Source organism: Salmo salar, chromosome ssa01 (assembly GCF_905237065.1).
Source record: "Salmo salar chromosome ssa01, Ssal_v3.1, whole genome shotgun sequence".
Taxonomy (NCBI): domain Eukaryota; kingdom Metazoa; phylum Chordata; class Actinopteri; order Salmoniformes; family Salmonidae; genus Salmo; species Salmo salar.
This window is the reverse complement of record NC_059442.1, coordinates 55,084,644-55,104,511: the sequence shown is the minus strand read 5'-3', so window position 1 is coordinate 55,104,511 and position 19,868 is coordinate 55,084,644. Positions and strand designations below refer to the sequence as shown.

General features: G+C 45.4%; 1 protein-coding gene across 3 annotated transcripts in view; it reads right to left on the bottom strand.

The window, feature by feature from the left end:
• The window catches only part of LOC106605097 (tetratricopeptide repeat protein 7A), a 39,663-nt gene that overhangs the window by 7,998 nt on the left and 11,797 nt on the right, over positions 1-19,868 (bottom strand). For 2 of the 3 annotated variants that reach the window (XM_014200414.2, XM_045719843.1), the window contains exons 11-20: positions 19,543-19,626; positions 18,802-18,906; positions 15,660-15,777; positions 15,243-15,300; positions 14,752-14,824; positions 14,437-14,597; positions 9,551-9,667; positions 9,190-9,296; positions 4,403-4,537; positions 2,410-2,612 (exon numbers count right to left, since the gene is read on the bottom strand). In XM_014200414.2, coding sequence (XP_014055889.1) covers positions 2,410-2,612; positions 4,403-4,537; positions 9,190-9,296; positions 9,551-9,667; positions 14,437-14,597; positions 14,752-14,824; positions 15,243-15,300; positions 15,660-15,777; positions 18,802-18,906; positions 19,543-19,626 — 1,161 coding nt within the window. The remainder of the gene's footprint in view (positions 1-2,409; positions 2,613-4,402; positions 4,538-9,189; positions 9,297-9,550; positions 9,668-14,436; positions 14,598-14,751; positions 14,825-15,242; positions 15,301-15,659; positions 15,778-18,801; positions 18,907-19,542; positions 19,627-19,868) is intronic. The other variant, XM_045719839.1, reaches the window with a different exon arrangement.

Sequence of the window (19,868 nt, the reverse complement as noted above, 5' to 3'; positions counted from 1 at the left end):
TCCTCTGTTCTGATGAAACAAAAATCGAACTGTTTGACCATAATGACCATTGTTATGTTTGGAGGAAAAAAGGGGAGGCTTGCAAGCCGAAGAACACCATCCCAACCATGAAGCACGGGGGTGGCAGCATCATGTTGTGGGGTTGCTTTGCTGCAGGATGGACTGGTGCACTTCACAAAATAGATGGCATGATGAGGGAGGATATATTGAAGTAACATCAAGACAACACCAAGCATACTTCCAAAGTTATGGCAAAATGGCTTAAGGACAACAAAGTCAAGGTATTAGAGTGGCCATCACAAAGCCCTGACCTCAATCCTATAGAAAATGTGTCGGCAGAACTGAAAAAGCATATGCGAGCAAGGAGGCCTACAAACCTGACTCAGTTACACCAGCTCTGTCAGGAGGAATGGGCCAAAATTCACCCAACTTATTGTGGGAAGCTTGTGGAAGGCTCCCTGAAACGTTTGACCCAAATTAAACAATTTAAAGGCAATGCTACCAAATACTAATTGAGTGTATGTAAACTTCTGACCCACTGGGAATGTGATGAAAGAAATAAAAGTTGAAATAAATCATTCTCTCTAATATTATTCTGACATTTCATATTCTTAAAATAAAGTGGTGATCCTAACTGACCTAAAACAGGGAATTTTTACTTGGATTAAATGTCAGGAATTGTGAAAAACTGTGTTTAAATGTATTTGGCTAAGGTGTATGTAAACTTCCGACTTCAACTGTACATACTTTACACATCAGTCAGTCACACACACTTTACACATCAGTCACACCCACACACACACAGACACATACTTTACACGTCAGTCACACACCCACACCAACACCTCATGTTCCTGTGGCTAGTGGTGTGAGAACAGAGTATAGGACTGACAAACAGTATAAAGACCTAGTGAATCTAATACTACTGTATAGGCCGAGTGAATCTAATAATACTGTAAAGGCCGAGTGAATCTAATAATACTGTAAAGGCCGAGTGAATCTAATAATACTGTATAGGCCGAGTGAATCTAATAATACTGTAAAGGCCGAGTGAATCTAATAATACTGTAAAGGCCGAGTGAATCTAATAATACTGTAAAGGCCGAGTGAATCTAATAATACTGTAAAGGCCGAGTGAATCTAATAATACTGTAAAGGCCGAGTGAATCTAATAATACTGTAAAGGCCGAGTGAATCTAATAATACTGTAAAGGCCGAGTGAATCTAATAATACTGTAATGGCCGAGTGAATCTAATAATACTGTATAGGCCGAGTGAATCTAATAATACTGTAAAGGCCGAGTGAATCTAATAATACTGTAATGAATCTAAAAATAGCATTGTCTGGTTAAGCCTCTCCCTTGGTGTAACCCGCTGGTTATGTTGAATATAGACTACATCATCACCGTATAACACTGTTTTATTGGGGAGTTGGGGGAGGATATTTTGGGGTAACGCCCAGAAAGATGGAGGGAACGAGCTGTTGCTAGGCAGCGAGCGGAAGAGCGAGCAAGTCTGGAGAACATCCGTTAAACGGTGTTGAGCTAGCTGCATTTATAATTACCGTAGCTCGTTAAACCAAGTTATTATTAGCTTGCTTGTAAACAAAGCTCATAAAGCGAGAACAGGACCATGTCAAAATGGCCGCCAAGGTTAAGGGATAGGATGAACACCAAAACATTTACATTACATTTACGTCATTTAGCAGACGCTCTTATCCAGCAAACTAGTACAGGCAGAGAGACAGGCAGAGACAGCGAATTGAATGGGCATTGTGGGGAACCTACCGCACCCACACACATTTAAAAAGGTCCCATCCTAACTGGAGATACTGTCTCTCAGAGGAGAAACTGCAGTAGTGGTTCTGAATTGTAATACTTGGATTGGAGCAATCAGGATTGGCCATACTCCACATAACATGCTGTTCTGTACACATACGCACAGAAACACACATGCAGGCGCACACTCGCACACAGTGACACACACTCACAGTGATACAGACACACATCTGTCATAGGAGACAGTGGGCCAGTGCCAGCTGGCTGTGTTTCAGCTCCTTACCCCAGGGATTGGTACTCCCACTGGCCAAATATGTGGAAGCCAAGAGCACCCTCTCACACACACACACACACACACACACACACACAACTCCAGGAGATGAGGGGGGAGAGGGAGATCTGGGACTCTTTATGATTGGACCATTTCTTACAGAGTGCTGTGGCTCACAGGAAATATTTTCAAGATGGTTATCTGTCATTACTGAGGATAATAGGCCTGTTGATGTGCCCCAGGTCTTTGTGTGTGTGACTCTTACCAGGACTGTGTGTGTGCATGTGTGTGTCTCACCAAAACTGTGTTACCCGTATGTGTGTGTCTCTCTCTCTCTCTCTCTCTCTCTCTCTCTCTCACCAGGTGCAGCAGTATGCGGTGTCCGTTGGGGTGGATGGCCAGGGCTTCATCGTACAAACTCTTGGCCTCGTCCTGGTTCCCTTTGAGCTCGGCCAGACGGCCCCTTAGCAGCAGCACGGAGTGGGAGTTGGGGAAGAGCACAGCTGCCTCCTGCACACAGAACTGGGCCTCCTTCACACGCCCCTCTGCCATGAACAACTCTCCTATGGGAGAGAGATGGCGGGAGGCGAGCGAGAGAGAGGGGGGGGGAAGAGAGCTTGAGCATCGGTTGAGACAGCTGACAACAGTATGTGCTGATAGAGCCAGGCTAAAACGTCACATCACCAACTGCACGGCCACCATCGTTCGACATCAATGATTCTTGTTTCATTTCTTTTTGTTTTACCAGGTATGTTGATTCAGGACTCATTCTCATTCACAAGGTTGACTTGGGGAATATGTCGCAACAGAGGAAACGACACATACTGTACCAACATGACATTGGACACATACCCACATAATGGACTGAAAGAAGATTCAGTCATAGGCACAGAGATACAGACGCATATTTACCCTGACAGACACACAAACAAGACCAGAATGCAGTGCCTGGGAAGTAATGAGGCTCATGCCTAAATAAGGGCATTGCATGCTGCTGCTGTAGCTCAAGACAAACCCCAGACTGCCCTCAGCACAGACACACCCGCAAGCACCACACTGGCCAATTACAGGCTGGATAGTGGGCCGGATAGTGGGCCGTCCACAGGCCCCTCCCTCAGGCCACCACTGACCAATGGAGGGCAGGACATTGGGATAGAGCTGTCTCTGGGGGAGAGTGGACACCAGAGTGACTGACAGCTTAACCATTAGAAACTCTTGAGGGGAGGCTTGCCTAAAACACATTCACTTAGCCTGCGTGTGTGTGTGTGTGTGTGTGGTGTGTGTTTGCCAACACCATATATGCCTTTATGCGGCAGCCAAGTAAAGTGTGTGTGAATGTTTGTTTATCTGTTTTTCAAAGTGGTCACAGATGGGAGCTATTTGTGCACGTTATTATGCCCTCAAATAACGCTACTCAGAAAAAATATAAAACCACTATTCCGGATCCCATTTTCTATAAACAATTGTTCATATTCCTCACCTGGGCTTGACAGCATAATGGAGAACACAAATAATATTAACAAATTCACCTACAATAGTCCCTTCTCTGTGCCTACATGTGAGTGTGTGTGAGATCATGCATAGTGTGTGTGTGTGTGTGTGTGTGTGTGTGTGTGTGTGTGTGTGTGTGTGTGTGTGTGTGTGTGTGTGTGTGTGTGTGTGGAGCCAGGTCATGCTGGGTGGTTGTGTCCTGCCCTGAGGAGAGGAGAAGTGCTGTGTGTGTTCGTGCTGCCTGCCTATTTGGCCGATCAAGATGTGAGATTTGAGGCAGGAAATGATGACCCACATGACAGAGGAATGTGACTGGAGAGGGAGGAGAGAGACTGACTGCCCAGCCACACATCCCTGCCTGGGCCTGCCTGTCCGGGAGAGGGGAACACACCCCGGGTCACACACAGGTACATTCACTACACTGGCTCGGTCTGTGCTGGGGGGGGGGGGGATATAACAGATGCCTGTAACGACTGACTGAGGTACAGTATATATGTATCTACTGTACATGTGATGTAAACTTCAGTGGCTTTTGCAGTGAAATTACTCTCAAGGATCAAATAGAAGACAAATGCAAGATGGCCAAAACTACCTTTGCTTAAAATCCAACACAGGGAACTCGACCCTAACTCATCCATCGGTACAGTGATGGCCTTTCTCTCTGCTCAGTTCACAATTATAGGGTAGGATGTACACCCCTGCCCTCTAGCTCCAGTGGAATGCACTCTCCCTCCCTTCCTATAGCTGGCAGCAGTAGTGTACACTCCGGTGGTAGAGTCTACACTCCCTCAGTGGGTAAGAAGCTTGTCTAGCTGACTCCAGTGTACACTAGATAGTTATGTACACTCCCTCCCTCCTGTACCTGCTTGCAGCCAGATGCGCTCCAGGGTGTTCCAGATGTAGGTGGGGCCCTGTTTGTGGGCGGAGCTGACGGCTGACACCTCTGACATGGCCTGCTCCAGGCGAGATAGAGCAATGGACGGACCGCTCTGAGAACCTGACCCAGGGACAGTTCATAGTCAGCACACATACAGCATTATACACTATCACACACACAGAGCGTGATCTAGGAACAGTTGATACTTAGTCAGTACACATACACACAGAGCCTAGGCCCCTATCCACAAAGCATCTCAGTCTACACTTGACACTTACATGCGACTTCTGCTGTCAGAATATGAAGACGCTTTGTGTTCTGATTGTGTTCAGATCTGGCTGACAACTTCAGGAGGTGGTCAGGGATGCATTGAGTGCGGATATCTCCTCAGTCTCGACGCAATCAGGCTACTGAAAGCGCATACAGTGGTCAACGTCATCAGCCCGCCTCCCACAAGTCTCCAGAAAACGTGTGTCTTGGGACCGAGGAACCTAGTGTGTGAGGAACGTGTTTGCCGGCCTCATAAACGCTAGCTAGCTAGCTAGAAAGGAAGAAAAAAAGCAGAGGAAGACACAAAATAAAAAGTCGAGTCAGAGTCTGAAGAGTGAGGACAAAGGGAAGATGGCGGAAGTGGATGCTGAGTTTGAATCAAGCAGCGCGTCTAGCAAAGTTGGTGAAGACGAATGTTTTGAATGGACAACAGTAGTAGGGAAAACTGGAACAAAAAGAAAATGGCCTAAAATTGGAGTGGAGGATACGTGTATGAACGATAATGAATCGCTTGTTGTTGGGACGCGTTTGTTTTTTAGTAAGGATTTGAGGTTTGAGGTGTTGAAAATGGTGAAGTATGCGCTGGGAAAAGTGGAGTCTGTCAGAGTGACCAGGAGCCTGAAAAGAATCCGAACAACAGAAGTTTTGTGTTTTGAACTTTGGAGTAGAGCACCCGTCAAAGGAGTCATCTCAGGGGTGACGACAGACGTTCAGGTTGAATACCTGAAGAGAATTCCTGGTGTGGATGGGGCCTGGCATCTGACCCGCTGGGTGAATGGAGAAAAATAAGAAAGTCTGTCTGTCCTGTTGTTTTCTTATAAATAGCAAATACCTATGCATGTGAAGCTTTTTTTTGTAAGATACGCTGTCAGAGCTTCGTCCGCAAGCCATTGCAGTGTAAAAATTGTAAGGGATTTGGCTACATTTCAAGTGTGTGTGGACAGACAGAGTATAATTGAAGAAGTGTGTGTAGAAGGACGACGGTGTCGCAATTGTGCTGGGATCATGACCCCAACTTCCTGGAGTGCCCTTTAAGGGTGAAGGAGATTGAAGTGGCAAAAGTTAGAGCGGTCAATCGAATCTCCTACACGTAGACGATTAAGGTTGTTGTGTGTATTATCATAATATTTTTTGCCTATTCCACCGTTTGTAGGACGCATACCGGCATTTGAATATAGTGTGGGAAAAGGGAATCCGGACACACTGTGGACACATTTAAATGTAGGACGGAATTCCATCAACAGAACTCTATGATCATAATACTAAAGCTGCATGAACTGTCAAGTCTAGACACGACCTCAAAAAAAGATCTTAGGAGTCCTGTTAAAACCTGTTTTAAGACAAAAACAACTCCCCGCTCAGAGTAGATTTGAGGATGATGTTAAGACACTGCCTACACAAACTCTGAGCCAAGAGTAAAATCAACTCATAAAACTTTATCTCGGCTGGTTATCATGACAGTTTGAGGTACTGCAAAGGAAAGATAGTAATTACCGTCATTGACGTTGTTGCAAATGATGGGGAATAACCAATCGTGATGAGACATCGCCAGCTGTGAACTCAATTGCATGTTTCAAAAAACCACCGTGAATGTGACTGTACATCAAATATTTCAATGGTAAAATGTTTGATATCATTTTTGCCTGAAACTATTACTTGCCACTCATAAGTAATATGTTGGCATCCATATATAAATATATAGCGGGCCAGCCACCACCGGCCTGAGGAGAGACACATGGAACGAGGGGTTAATACGGTAATCGGGGGGAAGCTGTAACCTATAACAAACCTCGTTCACTCTCCTCAGGACTTTAAATGGCCCCACAAACCGCGGACCCAGCTTCCGACAGGGCAGGCGGAGGGGCAGGTTTCGCGTAGAGAGCCAGATCTGGTCACTGCAGTGACGGTCTGCGTTCTCTTTTTGGCGCAGAACGGCCCGCTGAAGGTGAACACGGGCAGCTTCCCATGTCTCCTCCGCGCGCCTGAACCTGTCGTCCACCGCAGGAGCCTCGGTCTGACTCTGATGCAAAAAAATGGCTGGTACCCCAGTACGCACTGGAAGGGAGAGAGGTTAGTGGAGGAGTGGCGAAGCGAGTTCTGTACCATCTCAGCCCAGGGCACGAACGCCGCCCACTCCCCCGGCCGGTCCTGGAAATATGACCACAGAAACCTGCCCACATCCTGGTTAACTCTCTCCACCTGCCCATTACTCTCGGGGTGAAACCCTGAAGGCTGATCGAGACCCCCAGACGTTCCATGAACGCCTTCCAGACCCTAGACGTGAACTGGGGACCTCGATCAGACACTATATCCTCAGGCACCCCGTAGTGCCGGAAGACGTGCGTAAACAAGGCCTCCGCAGTCTGTAGGGCCATAGGGAGACCGGGCAGAGGGAGGAGACGACAGGACTTAGAGAACCGATCCACACGACCAGGATCGCGGTGTTAACCTGCGAGGGGGGAAGATCGGTAAGAAAATCCAACGACAGGTGCGACCAAGGCCGTTGTGGAACGGGTAAGGGGTGTAGCTTCCCTCTGGGCAGGTGCCTAGGAGCCTTCCACTGGGCGCACACCGAGCAGGAGGAAACATAAACCCTCACGTCCTTAGCCAAGGTAGGCCACCAGTACCTCCCGCTCAAACAGCGCACTGGCCGACCGATCCCAGGATGACCAGAGGAGGGTGACGTATGGACCCAATAGATCAACCGGTCATGAACAGCAGACGGGACGTACAGATGCCCAGTGGGACACTGAACGGGAGCGGGCTCTGCACGTAATGCCTGCTCAATGTCCGCGTCCAGCTCCCACACTACCGGCGCCATGTAATGATGGAATTGAAACCAGGTGTGTGGGAAGACAAGACAAAACAAATGGAAAATGAAAGGTGGATCGGCGATGGCTAGAAAACCGGTGACGTCGACCGCTGAACGCCGCCCGAACAAGTAGAGGGACCGACTTCGGCGGAAGTTGTTACAATATAACGGTAATATTGTCAAAATACGCTTTTAACAACCATCAGAATTGGTTAAAAATAAAATAAAAAATGATGCATGCCAACATATTAGGCAATAATTAAGAGTAGGTAAAGTGATCGTGTCAGGCGAAAATGATAGTTTACCACTGCAACATTTTATGTACAGTCACTGTGGTTGTCTGAAGCGTGACATAGAGTTCACAGCTGGAGATGCGTCGTCGCGATTGGTTATTCCCCATAATTTGCAACAATGTCAACGTTAATGTGTGTCATCACTATCTTTCCTTAAAACAGTCTGAGGTACCGCAAAGGAAAGATGGTGATGACACTCATTGCCTTTGTTGTAATGATGGGGAATAACCTATCGCCAGCTGTCACTTCGATAGTACGCTTCATACAACCACAGTGACTGTAGCCTACATCAAATGTTGCAATGATAAAACGTTTTAATATAATTTTCGCATGACGCGGTCACTTTGCCTACTCTTAATTATTGCCTAATATCAAAGACTGTACAAAACGCTGTGCTAATATGTTGGCATGCATAATGTTGTTTTTTTTACCAATTCTGATAGTCGTTGAAAGCGGAATTTTGACAACATTGCCGTTATATCAAAACACTCGTCACACCCCCGTTCAACATATCGACATCGCATTGGCACAGTAGTCATCAATCAAGTCACTTGACAATGACGTTGCATACAAAGTTGTATACAACGTTTGAAAGGCCTATAATTTTCATCGAACACAATCAAAGTTAACATAAACCCAAGATGCTTTCAATTGCCCAATTTATTGTCATGCCCAATGCGGGCATCTTTTTTTTTAAAACAACGTGATGTTGCGCTCCAGAGGGATACATTGAAATCATGTAGGTAATTACATAATCGATAGAAGAACGTGTTTATTTATTATCCTAGTGGTTATAAGTATTTAGGCATCTCATGTGAAATAGCCCTCGTGAAATAACTGTCAATAGTGCAAGATATAAGGCTTATGGTTGAATGTAGATTATTGGGTGTATTATTGGATGTAGATTATTTATGGTTTGATCATAGCAAAAGGCATAGGAACCCCTGCTGGTAACTCTTAACTGGCTAGGACATTGCATGTGGTGTCCAGAAAATCTGTCGACTATAGTGGACTCTTATGACTAAAGAGGCTTCATGCATAGCTTTTATTTATACCCATAAGAGTAGGAGTAAAATGTCTCTATTCTCAGCACTTACAATTTTCTACTCGGAGACGCTTTGTGGATATGGCCCCAGGTTTTAACAAAATTCTTAGGTTCTTTTTCTGAGATGCTTTGTGGATACGGACCGTGGTCCTGGAACAGTTCATTCTGAATCGATACACATACACGAAAACCCCTCATTTACAAACAGCAGATCATATTTTGTAAAGATACACTATCCAAATACTGGTCTCTCTTGCTAAATAGATGTGTGTATTATCTCAATGAGACAAACCTGTCTAAACAAAGGTTACATGGACATCAATACACCCAAGAGGCTGTGGACAGTACAAACCAGTCTCACTGTCCTGGAAATCTGGCAGGGTGAGGTGGAGGCCGCTGGGTTTGCGGTTGAGTGGAAGTGGCTCTGGTGGGTTGATACTGCTGCTGTCATCCCCCTCACTGCAACGCCACATGGCAGCTAATCAATAAACAGCAGAATCCTTCCCAGCTCCCACTCAGCAGCAGCCATTATAGCCACGCACCCAGTGCAGTAGACAAACACACTCACAAGCACACAACCACACATGAAACACAAACACATTATAGACACAAGAGACAGACACCCCCATCTAACGCACTCATTAACCACATAAACAGAGAGACAGACAGGCAGGCGGACTTATAGACACAGACAGACACACTCATACACACACCTGGTATGTGTGAAGTCATAGCGGCTCTGCCACAGCTGCAGCATGTCTTGGCAGGTCTGGAGTGCTACGCCCGGCCCATACAGAACCTCCTCCAGCTTCACCTTAGTGAACAGCAGACTGAGTGAGAAGGAGCACAGACAGCAACACATCAACACAGCATGCATCAATTAGTACACCATTAGCACTTTACACATCGATACACACATTGGTGTGCTGTACCATGTACTCGACACATCAGGAAAAACACACCCACAACATTGGCTCAATGTTGACACAACATTGCTGTGTTTGCTAGGTCAGCACATACTGTTGGCACGTCAACCAGGACCTGATGCTGCCATCATATAGGATAAGCATGTTTATCACTGCATGTTCACAGAGCTTTGGTGTTCTGTTTTTCAACAGATGGGAACTGTGTGAGTCTGGAGGGTTACAATATGCTACAGTGGGAGGCTGAGCTGGGAAAGGAAGAGAGGTACAGTATGTGAAGGGAAAAGACAGAAAGAGGGAGAGAGAAAGAGTCAGCCCTTACTCATCCGTGAGAGAGAGAGAGAGAGAGAGAAGAGGGACTTAAAGCCCCAAAGCGGATGCCTGTGTCTGCCTGCTGTTCTGTCTGTCTCTTCCTGTCTCCCTGCTCACCCAACTGTAGCCTCTTCAAATTATTCCTCTCTCTGCTCACCTCTTACTGACAGAGAGCTTGGGTTGGGTACTATCCAGATTTTCATACCGTCATACCGTTTCTGTACCATACCAGGGTATACGGTATTACCGGAAGTGCACACAGGGGGCGCTATTGTTTGACTCGCAAATCAAGTTAGGCTACAGGGGTCTTGATTCAGGAAGGGATTGAATGTCTCTGCTGTAACCACGAAGCTTGATCTTGACATCTAGCCACTTAGCTAGCAAGTTAGCAAACCAAATGCATCGCTGGAGTCCTGAGCTGGATATCATTTATTTGACACTGCTTAGATTTCTTATAGTTATACTTAACTCATAGTTCGTTTTAAGCAATGGCGTAGCACGCACCCCTGCAGCACCCGCGAGGCGGGGTTGCCCCAAACCAAATTATATAATCAGTATTTCTAAATATCCCGGTATACGGTATATATCGCCCAAGCCTAAAGATAGCACTGGTGATCAATAGCACAGCCAGACGGCCGGCGGCAGCGGAAAAACTCCCGGTGAAATGTGGCTCGTTACCGGTTAACGGGTGGGTGGAAGGGCTGGGATGATGGAGGGAGGGATGGGGGATGGAGGGGCGAGAGGAGGGGAGAGAGATATGCACGAAGTGTCATCTGACATGAGGATGAAAACTGTTGCTGACAGACGTGGTGTTACAGATACACCTGTCAGCGGGGCCAGTGGGGGCTGAGGGTTTCCTATTAGCTACCGTGCAGAGCAGCGTTTAGTAGAGGAGTGGTGTGCCGTGTGTTAGTGGGCTTCCTACTGTGTGAGTGTGTGTGTGTATGCAAGCAGGCACACACACACACTCATCTTGTGACATGCCGCAAGATGAATGCAGAATCAAAGCCTGGGATTATTCATTTTCTTTAGAACAAACTGCGAGAGTACACTCTCTCTGTCTCTCTCGCCTCCCTTCCCCTCTCCCTTCCCACAGCCTCCTCAGCTCTTTCGTTTTGTGCTAAAAACGCATTTCAATTGGAAATGCACGCCTGTTTACTAGCTGATAACAATTTCAAACAGACAGAGATAAAAATGTGGGAAAAAGAGAGAGATAAAAAGACAGTAGCGTTTCCCAGTTGTTTACTTATAAAGCCACGCCGACCATTTAAGAACGCAACAGGCTATTAATGCTTTTTAAGGTAAAAGCTCAATAAAAACATCCCAAATATAAGGACAATGTCTACACATTTCAACTGTTTCATCCAAATGCTGTCTGCTATTAAGATATTTACTGTAGTGTCATTTGGCTCGAAGAGATGTTTGTCTTTAGGGGGGGGGGGGTCTGCTATGTTATCTATGGAGGTGGCGTACGAGACGTGAGACATGAATTGAGATTTGCGTCTTTACACTACAGTAACGCGTGTATACACGGGTATTTTTTTGATAACTCGTAATTTTATCATAGAGGAAATGCTTTCTATTTGGAGAACAAGAAAGACAGAAAGTGAGAGAGAAAGCACAAGGATTCAGTGTGTGCTACAACAAATTGACAGTCTGTGCTGCTGTGGTGCAGAGATCCGATGACTAGCGTCACACACACATGCACACGTGTGCACATACTGTACATGCATGTCATCGTGTACGTATGCTATTCAAACCAAATCCTCTTCAGCATAAATTCTTCACACATTCCCTCTTTCTCCATAACAACTGATGTTGACTGCTCCCTCCGCCGATATGACCTCATGGTTACCGGGGCGATGGGCATTCCTGGAGCAGGGAGGGCTGTGATGGGCTGAGCCTGGCAAAAAGCTCTTAAATGGGTCAAAGCAGTCAAATGTCTCTATGGAGAAGGAATGTGTGCACATGCATATGAGGGAGAGAAATCACTAGAATATGAGCTTTAGATGATACATATCTACAATACCAGTCAAAAGTTTGGACACACCTACTCATTCAAGGGTTTTTCTTTATTTTTACTATTTTCTACATTGTAGAATAGTGAAGACATCTAAACTATGAATTAACACATAAGGAATTATGGTGTAACCAAAAATGTGTTAAACAAATCAAAATATATTTATATTTTAGATTCTTCAAAGTAGCCACCCTTTGCCTTGATGATAACTTTGCACACTCTTGGCATTCTCTCAACCAGCTTTATGAGGAATGCTTTTCCAACAGTCTTGAAGGAGTTCCCACATATGCTGAGCACTTGTTGGCTGCTTTTCCTTCACTCTGCGGTCCAACTCATCCCAAACCATCTCAATTGGGTTAAGGTTCGGGTGATTGTGGAGGCCAGGTCATCTGATGTAGCACACCATCACTCTCCTTCCTGGTCAAATAGCCCTTACACAGCCTGGAGGTGTGTTTTGCGTCATTGTCCTGCTGGAAACAAATAATATTCCCACTAAGCGCAAACCAGATGGGATGGCGTATCGCTAGTGTCACCAGCAAAGCACCCCGACACCATCACACCTCCTCCTCCATACATCATGGTGGGAACCACACATGCGGAGATCATCCGTTCACCTACTCTGCATCTCACAAAGACAAGGCGGTTGGAACCAAAAATCACGAATTTGGACTCAGACCAAAGGACAGATTTCCACCGGTCTAATGTACATTGCACGTGTTTCTTAGCCCAAGCAAGTCTCTTCTTATTATTGGTGTCCTTTAGTAGGCCTTTTGCCTTCTGGTAGGCCGTCGTTGTAAATAAGAATTTGTTCTTAACTGACTTGCCTAGTTAAATAAAGGTTAAATATTTGTATTTTTTTTAAATACTTGTGGTTTCTTTGCAGCAATTCGACCATGAAGGCCTGACTCGCGCAGTCTCCTCTGAACAGTTGATGTTGAGATGCGTCTGTTACTTGAACTCTGTGAAGCATTTATTTGGGCTGCAATTTCTGAGGCTGGTAACTCTAATGAACTTATCCTCTGCAGCAAAGGTAACTCGGGGTCTTCCTTTTCTGTGGCGGTCCTCATGAGAGCCAGTTTCATCATAGTGCTTGATGGTTTTTGCGACTGCACTTGAAGAAACTTCAAAGTTCTTGACATTTTCCGGATTAACTGACTTTCATGTCTTAAAGTAATGATGGACTGTCGTTTCTCTTTGCTTATTTGAGTTGTTCTTGCCATAATATGGACTTAGTCTTTTACCAAATATTCTTCTGTATTCCAACCCTACCTTGTCACAACACAACTGAATGGCTCAAACGCATTAAGGAAAGAAATTCCACAAATTAACAAGGCACACCTGTTAATTGAAATGCATTCCAGGTGACTACCTCATGAATCTGGTTGAGAGAATGCCAAGAGTGTGTAAAACTGTTATCAAGGCAAAGGGTGTCTACTTTGAAGAATCTCAAATATAAAATATATTTTGATTTGTTTAACACTTTTCTGGTTACTACATGATTTCATATGTGTTATTTCATAGTTTTGATGTCTTCACTATTATTCTACAATGTAGAAAATAGTAAGAATAAAGAAAAACCCTGGAATGAGTAGGTGTGTCCAAACTTTTGACTGGTACTGTAGATAGATATATATATATATATATATATATATATATAGCTACAAATACAATATAAATGCAACAATATTTGATTTGCTCTGTCCTTCTCTGACTCCATATCTCTTTATTTATCTGTCTCTATATCACATTCATTTACTGCTTATCTATTTTCACTGTACCGCTCTCTTCTTGACACCATAGAGACCAACACTGACCCCAAATGGTCGTGCTGTGAAGAACATGTGTATTAGATCATTATTGCAGACTCTAGGGTGAGGTGGCACTGCGAAATAATCAAAATAGCACGTGGCTTTCAAATATGCATATTCTTCTTATAGCAAGGCAACTCTGTGGCACGGGCCAATTGCATGGTCGACTAATGATGTGTGTCTGTGGTTTTTCATTACTGCATAATGTCTGCTTCTCAGAGAGAGAGGGAGTACTGCAACTCCAACCTACATGGAAGAGTTGGGGTCAGTGCGGCAGTGTGAAAAGGGTAAGGGTGTGTGAGGGTAGACTCCTCAGCGCAGTGCGGATGCCCGGTCTGGCACATCTAAATAAGGCCTTCAGTGAGTGTGTGTGGCTCTGGTGAGGAGCTCAGACACCCTATCCCCACACAGAGGTCTGGGCCTGGGCCTCCAGAGCACCTCTGGCTGGGTGACTGGCTGGCTGGCTGACTGACTGACTGACTGACTGACTCACACACACACACACAGTTCCATAATACAGGAGAGTGGCGACCTACTTGAAGTTCTCAGGGTGTTGGCTGAGCGCTAGTGTGAGGGTTTCGAGGGCGTGCTGGTGGTGTTTCTGGGCACTAAGCAGAAGGGTCAGTAGGTGGAGGGAGTGCAGGTCGTCCCCACGCAGAGACAGAGCCACCTGCAGGGGATCCATGGCAGCTGCCACCTGCTCACACACACACACACACATACCCACAGTGAATGGGTAGAGGAGAAACCGAAGGACAAGAGACGCAGAAGATCAAAGATGGAGAACCACTATGAGGAGCCGTAATAGTGTGTGTACTACAGTATATGTGTGTGTGGCAGTGCTGACTGACCTGGCGTACAAGAGCCAGCTGGAGAGACAGGTAGAGAGCAATCTTAGCATCATGGGGATCCAGTGCATGGGCTCTTCAGAGGAGAGAGGTCACACTCAATGACAACGCAGAATAACACACAGACTGTAGTGTACGCTAACTATAAAAACAAACACACAGGTTAAGACCAACCTAGATTGACAGAGTGGCCTTGTGGTTAGTGTCCGCCCTGAGATTGGAAGGTTGGGAGTTCGATCCCCGGCTGAGTCATAACAAAGACTGTAAAAATGGGACTTGATGTGTCTCTGCTTGGCACTCAGCATTAAGGAGATAGATTCGGGGTAAGGCCCTGCGATAGACTAGCATCCTGTTCAGGGGGTGTGTTTGTACATCAAGCTGCCTCACGCTACAGAAACAGGAGATAGGCTCCTGCTTCTATGAGCCGTTCTGAATTGCACAAGCCAAGCCTCGTGGCAATGGCTACTTACTGACAGAGAGAGGTTGGTACGTACTTATGCAGATTTTGCAGTGCTCGTCTGTTGAACCCATCCCGATCAGCTTTCAGAGTGGCTGGAGAGAGATTAGGTAGAGATGGACAAATCCATCAGTGGAAAACAAGGCATTTTGGGCGACATTTTCATGGTGGATTATAATGAGGTTTACGGTATTTATCGCACAGTTCTGAATCCTGAAAATACTAGTCGCCCTTTGTGAGTACCAACTCATATTCATTCCAACACAGTTCACCTCTGAATGAAATACCGCACAGGTGACGGGGGAAGGCCAATTAAGAAAGTACGGATTATCAGGACAAGTGAGTTCAGTGGGTTCTCTCAGTGGCGGATTCCCGGTGAATCGGGACAAAGGCCACCGTTTGTTAGAGGAAACCAATCCTGCCTCGTTGAGCAGCTCATACTGGTGTCTCTTACCGTCAGAGGCCTGCAGACTGCAGCACAACCCCACGGTCAGGTACGCACGGGACAGGAACTCCGCAGCCTCCTCTCCCATGGTCACCACACTCTGAGACAGGGCCTCAGCCTCCTCCAGCTATCACACACAGATACACGCAAATATAACAGTCCGATGTGCTATGGGTCCCTAGAAGTACAGTGTCTAGTCTGCTGAAGTACTTACTATGTAACCTTGTGAGATCAACTGTGAGCTCAAGTGTTTAAAGGCATGTTCAGTTGGTTTCGGATTGTCTTGTTTAGTGAGCTTTTGTGTTTGTATAGTATAGAGCGTTTGTATAGTCTGAAGGGTTGTATTGTGGGCAGTGTGTGGTTAGTTTAAGGACACTAGATTCAGGTGAAGAACAGCGCACTAGAGTCCCCCGGCAAACAGTGCCAGACTGCAGTCAGTGTGGCTGAGCTGGGACGAGGTAACAGGGTCTCACTCAGTGTGAGGTATGGGGAGGGGTCGGTGAATTGCCATTGACACGGTGCCAGCAGGACAGCTGCTTAGACTCTCCCTGACTATCCCCCCTCCCCTGCCTTACTCCTGTACCATAAGCCCTTTACTCTCTCTTTCTCTCTCTCCCCTCCCTCATCATCCTCCTCCTCGTTCTCTATCCCTCTCTTTCTCAGAATACGGACACTATCAACAAAGTTCCATACAATAGAAAGAAAGAGAGCCATTATGTTATTATGGGATATATCCATTTGAATTGAGTTCCTTTTTGACAGTGTCCATTTTGATTTAAACAAAACATATTTGCCCATTGGAAATGGCTAAACATTTAGGAGATAAAGGTGCTCCTTTATTCAAGAGCATGTTGCGTCTCTACCGATGGCGGGCACAACACAAATGACCCAACTCAGATGATGTAAAATTAGGATCTAAGCTACGTTTCTAGATAACGTTTAATGACATAAATGTTGTTGGGTTTTTTTAAACTTTTTTTTCAATACATTTTAAAATAGTTTGACAACCCTGCTAGTAAGCTTTTAAATGCTGTCAATCTCAACAGTTTGTTTATATTTTGCAGTGCTGATTTTTTTTTTTTTTATTGTTTAATTCTAAAATAAGATTATTCAAATATGCATTATTAAATGCTCCAGGGGTAATTTCGTTTGCATGTTTTTATAGATTTATAACATGAAACAACATTTAAAACGCAAACATGCTTTAGGTCTAGCAAAGCAAATACTTCAAAAGTTTAAGCATACTGTATGTTGTAGAACAGTGATACATTTTCTTTCATAATATTTACTAAAAAAAAATACCTTAAGTTGGTTAGCCATCAGTGACGGAATTGACAAGCCAATGACAGAGTTGACAGCAGATACTCAAAACAGACATATTTTTGCCTCTAAAAATAAAGTTCAATACAAACATTTGTAAGATATGGAAAACGATTCATTTGAACATCCCCAATAAAAACACATCTATTCTCATAGAACTTTTAGCACGGAGTGTCTATGAACTTAATGTTCATTTCTCTACCATAAGCCGCCTTCAACATCGTTTTAGAGAATTCGGCAGTACGTCCAACTGGCCTTACAACCGCAGACCACGTGTAACCATACTAGCACAGGACCTCCACATCTGTCTTCTTCACCTGCGGTATCATCTGAGACCAGCCACCTGCACAGCTTGCTTCTACACCTGCATTCCTTGCTGTTTGGGGTTTTAGGCTGGGTTTCTGTACAGCACTTTGTGACATCAGCTGATGTAAGAAGGGCTTTATAAATACATTTGATTTGACTTGATTTGATGAAACTGTGGGTTTGCACAACCGAGGAATTTCTGCACAAACTGTCAGAAACCGTCTCAGGAAGCTCATTTGCGTGCTCGTTGTCATCAACAGGGTGACAGCATCGTAACCGACTTCAGTGGGCAAAATGCTCACCTTCGATGGCCACTGGCACACTGGAGAAGTGTGCTCTTCATGGATACATCTCAGTTTCAACTGTACCGGGCAGATGGCAGACAGCGTGTATGGCATCGTGTGAGCGAGTGGTTTTCTGATGTCAATGTTGTGAACGGAGTACCCCATGGTGGCAGTGGGGTTATGGTACAACAAACACAATTGCATTTTATCGATAGCAATTTGAATGCACAGAGCTACCGTGTTGAGATCCTGAGGCCCATTGTCGTGCCATTCATCAGCCGCAATCACCTCATGCTTCAGCATGATAATGTCCAGCCCCAACGTTGCAAGGATCTGTACACAATTCCTGGAAGCTGAAAATGTCCCAGTTCTTCTATGGCCTGCATACTCTCCAGACTTGTCGCGCATTGAGCATGTTTGGGATGCTCTGGATTGACGTGTACGACAACTTGTTCCAGTTCCCGCCAATATCCAGAAACTTCGCACAGCCACTCTATTCCCAGTCATGTAATAGGGCCTAATTAGGGCCTAATTTATTTATTTCAATTGATTGATTTCCTTATATGAACTGTAACTCAGTAAAATCTTAGAAATTGTTGCATGTTGCGTTTAGATTTTTGTTCAGTGTAATAATATTCAAAGAATTTGGAAAATTCCGAAAACAAAAATATTTTCCCTTATTAAACTCCCTAAATGTAATTTTTACAATCAAATAATGCAACAAAAATCATATATATTTCTTTCAACTATAAAAATAACGTTCCCCAGTCGGACACAAATACCTATTGGTCACTCCACTCCTACCAACTAGGGGTCAAAGACCCTCGAATGACTCTAGTCCCAGACTCCCAGACAATACAGTGCAAATGTGTAGTTCCAAGGTCGGTGAAAGGGTCAAGATGTGTGTAATTTGTTGCTCTTTGGTCCCATAGTATCCTACTGTGATTAAGGCTGTAAGCTCCTTAGTCTCCCTAGCCACCTCTGATCTCTAGCCCCTCTGTTGCCATGCCACCATGCGTCTCCTAATCCTACACTACCCCCCTCCTGGATCAACAACAGGCCCGGCATTGCTAGGCTGATTATCACAGTGGTGGGGTGGAGGTGGGTGTTCGTGTGGAGCGCTGTTATGTAATAATGGTTGCAGCGATTCTGAATCGTGGCCGACTGCCCGTATGGATGGTATGCATAGCATGAAGTGTAAAGGTATCGTGAAATAGAGAGAGACTGTGTGTGTCATTCACCCAGTGCAGTTGGCCGATGCAGACTTTGGCGGCCAACATGGGCAGTGAGGGGTCCTCGGGTCTCATCCTGGCACACTCCTTGAACACAGACACGGCGCCCACACCCTGTAAAACACAGGCACACACACATGGTCACTAACACATCGAAAAAAGTCGTCACACACACACACACACTCATGCTTACGCACACTCTCCTACAGTAGTGACAGAGACGAACTAGTCTACTGATATAACAGGAGCATAGATCACACACATATTTACTTTCCGTATAGAATAACACAGAAAGGGAGTCATATAGGTCATTCATCAATGCACTACACACACACACACTCTCTCGCTCCCTCACACCCACAGCTGGCCCTAAATAGAAGCAGACCAGACGACACTGAGTCCCCCCCCATCCTTATAGGGAGCAGCCTATTTCCAGAGTTCTGCATTGATCTGCGGTGTCAACTCATCCTGCAGGCAGCCAGGCCAGGGAGGAGATCAATTCTCCTGTTTCACTCGGGAGGCTTCCAGATCTTTCTATCTGTCACACTGCTCATCTTTCGTTATCACTCAGTCCTTCTGGTTCATGCATTCTACTGACTAACGCACACACAACCTCACAGCAACATTTAGAGGATGAGTGATTACATATGCTTGCGAGCAGGTAGTAGTGCCAGATTAGAGTAGGATAGTGTGTGTGTGTGTGTGTGTGTGCGGGGGTGAGCGTGTGAAAAGATATGACGATGAGCTCACCTTCCCACACGCCATGAGTGACAAGCCCAACTGGTGCCAGAGGTGGAACTCATTAAATGAGAACTTCATGGCCCGCTCCAGACACTGGAGGACACACACACACACACACACACACACACACACACACACACACACACACACACACACACACACACACACACACACAGATGCATTTGGGATATCAATCCACATTGTTGAAGGAGAGTGAGGTTGAAGGTTAGATGTTCATTTGACACGCCATGACACCTATGAGAGGAACGATGTCAGTAGAGGCAGACAGACATAACCAGCGACTTGTTGTTAGCAAGACTAGTGGTACCCTGCAT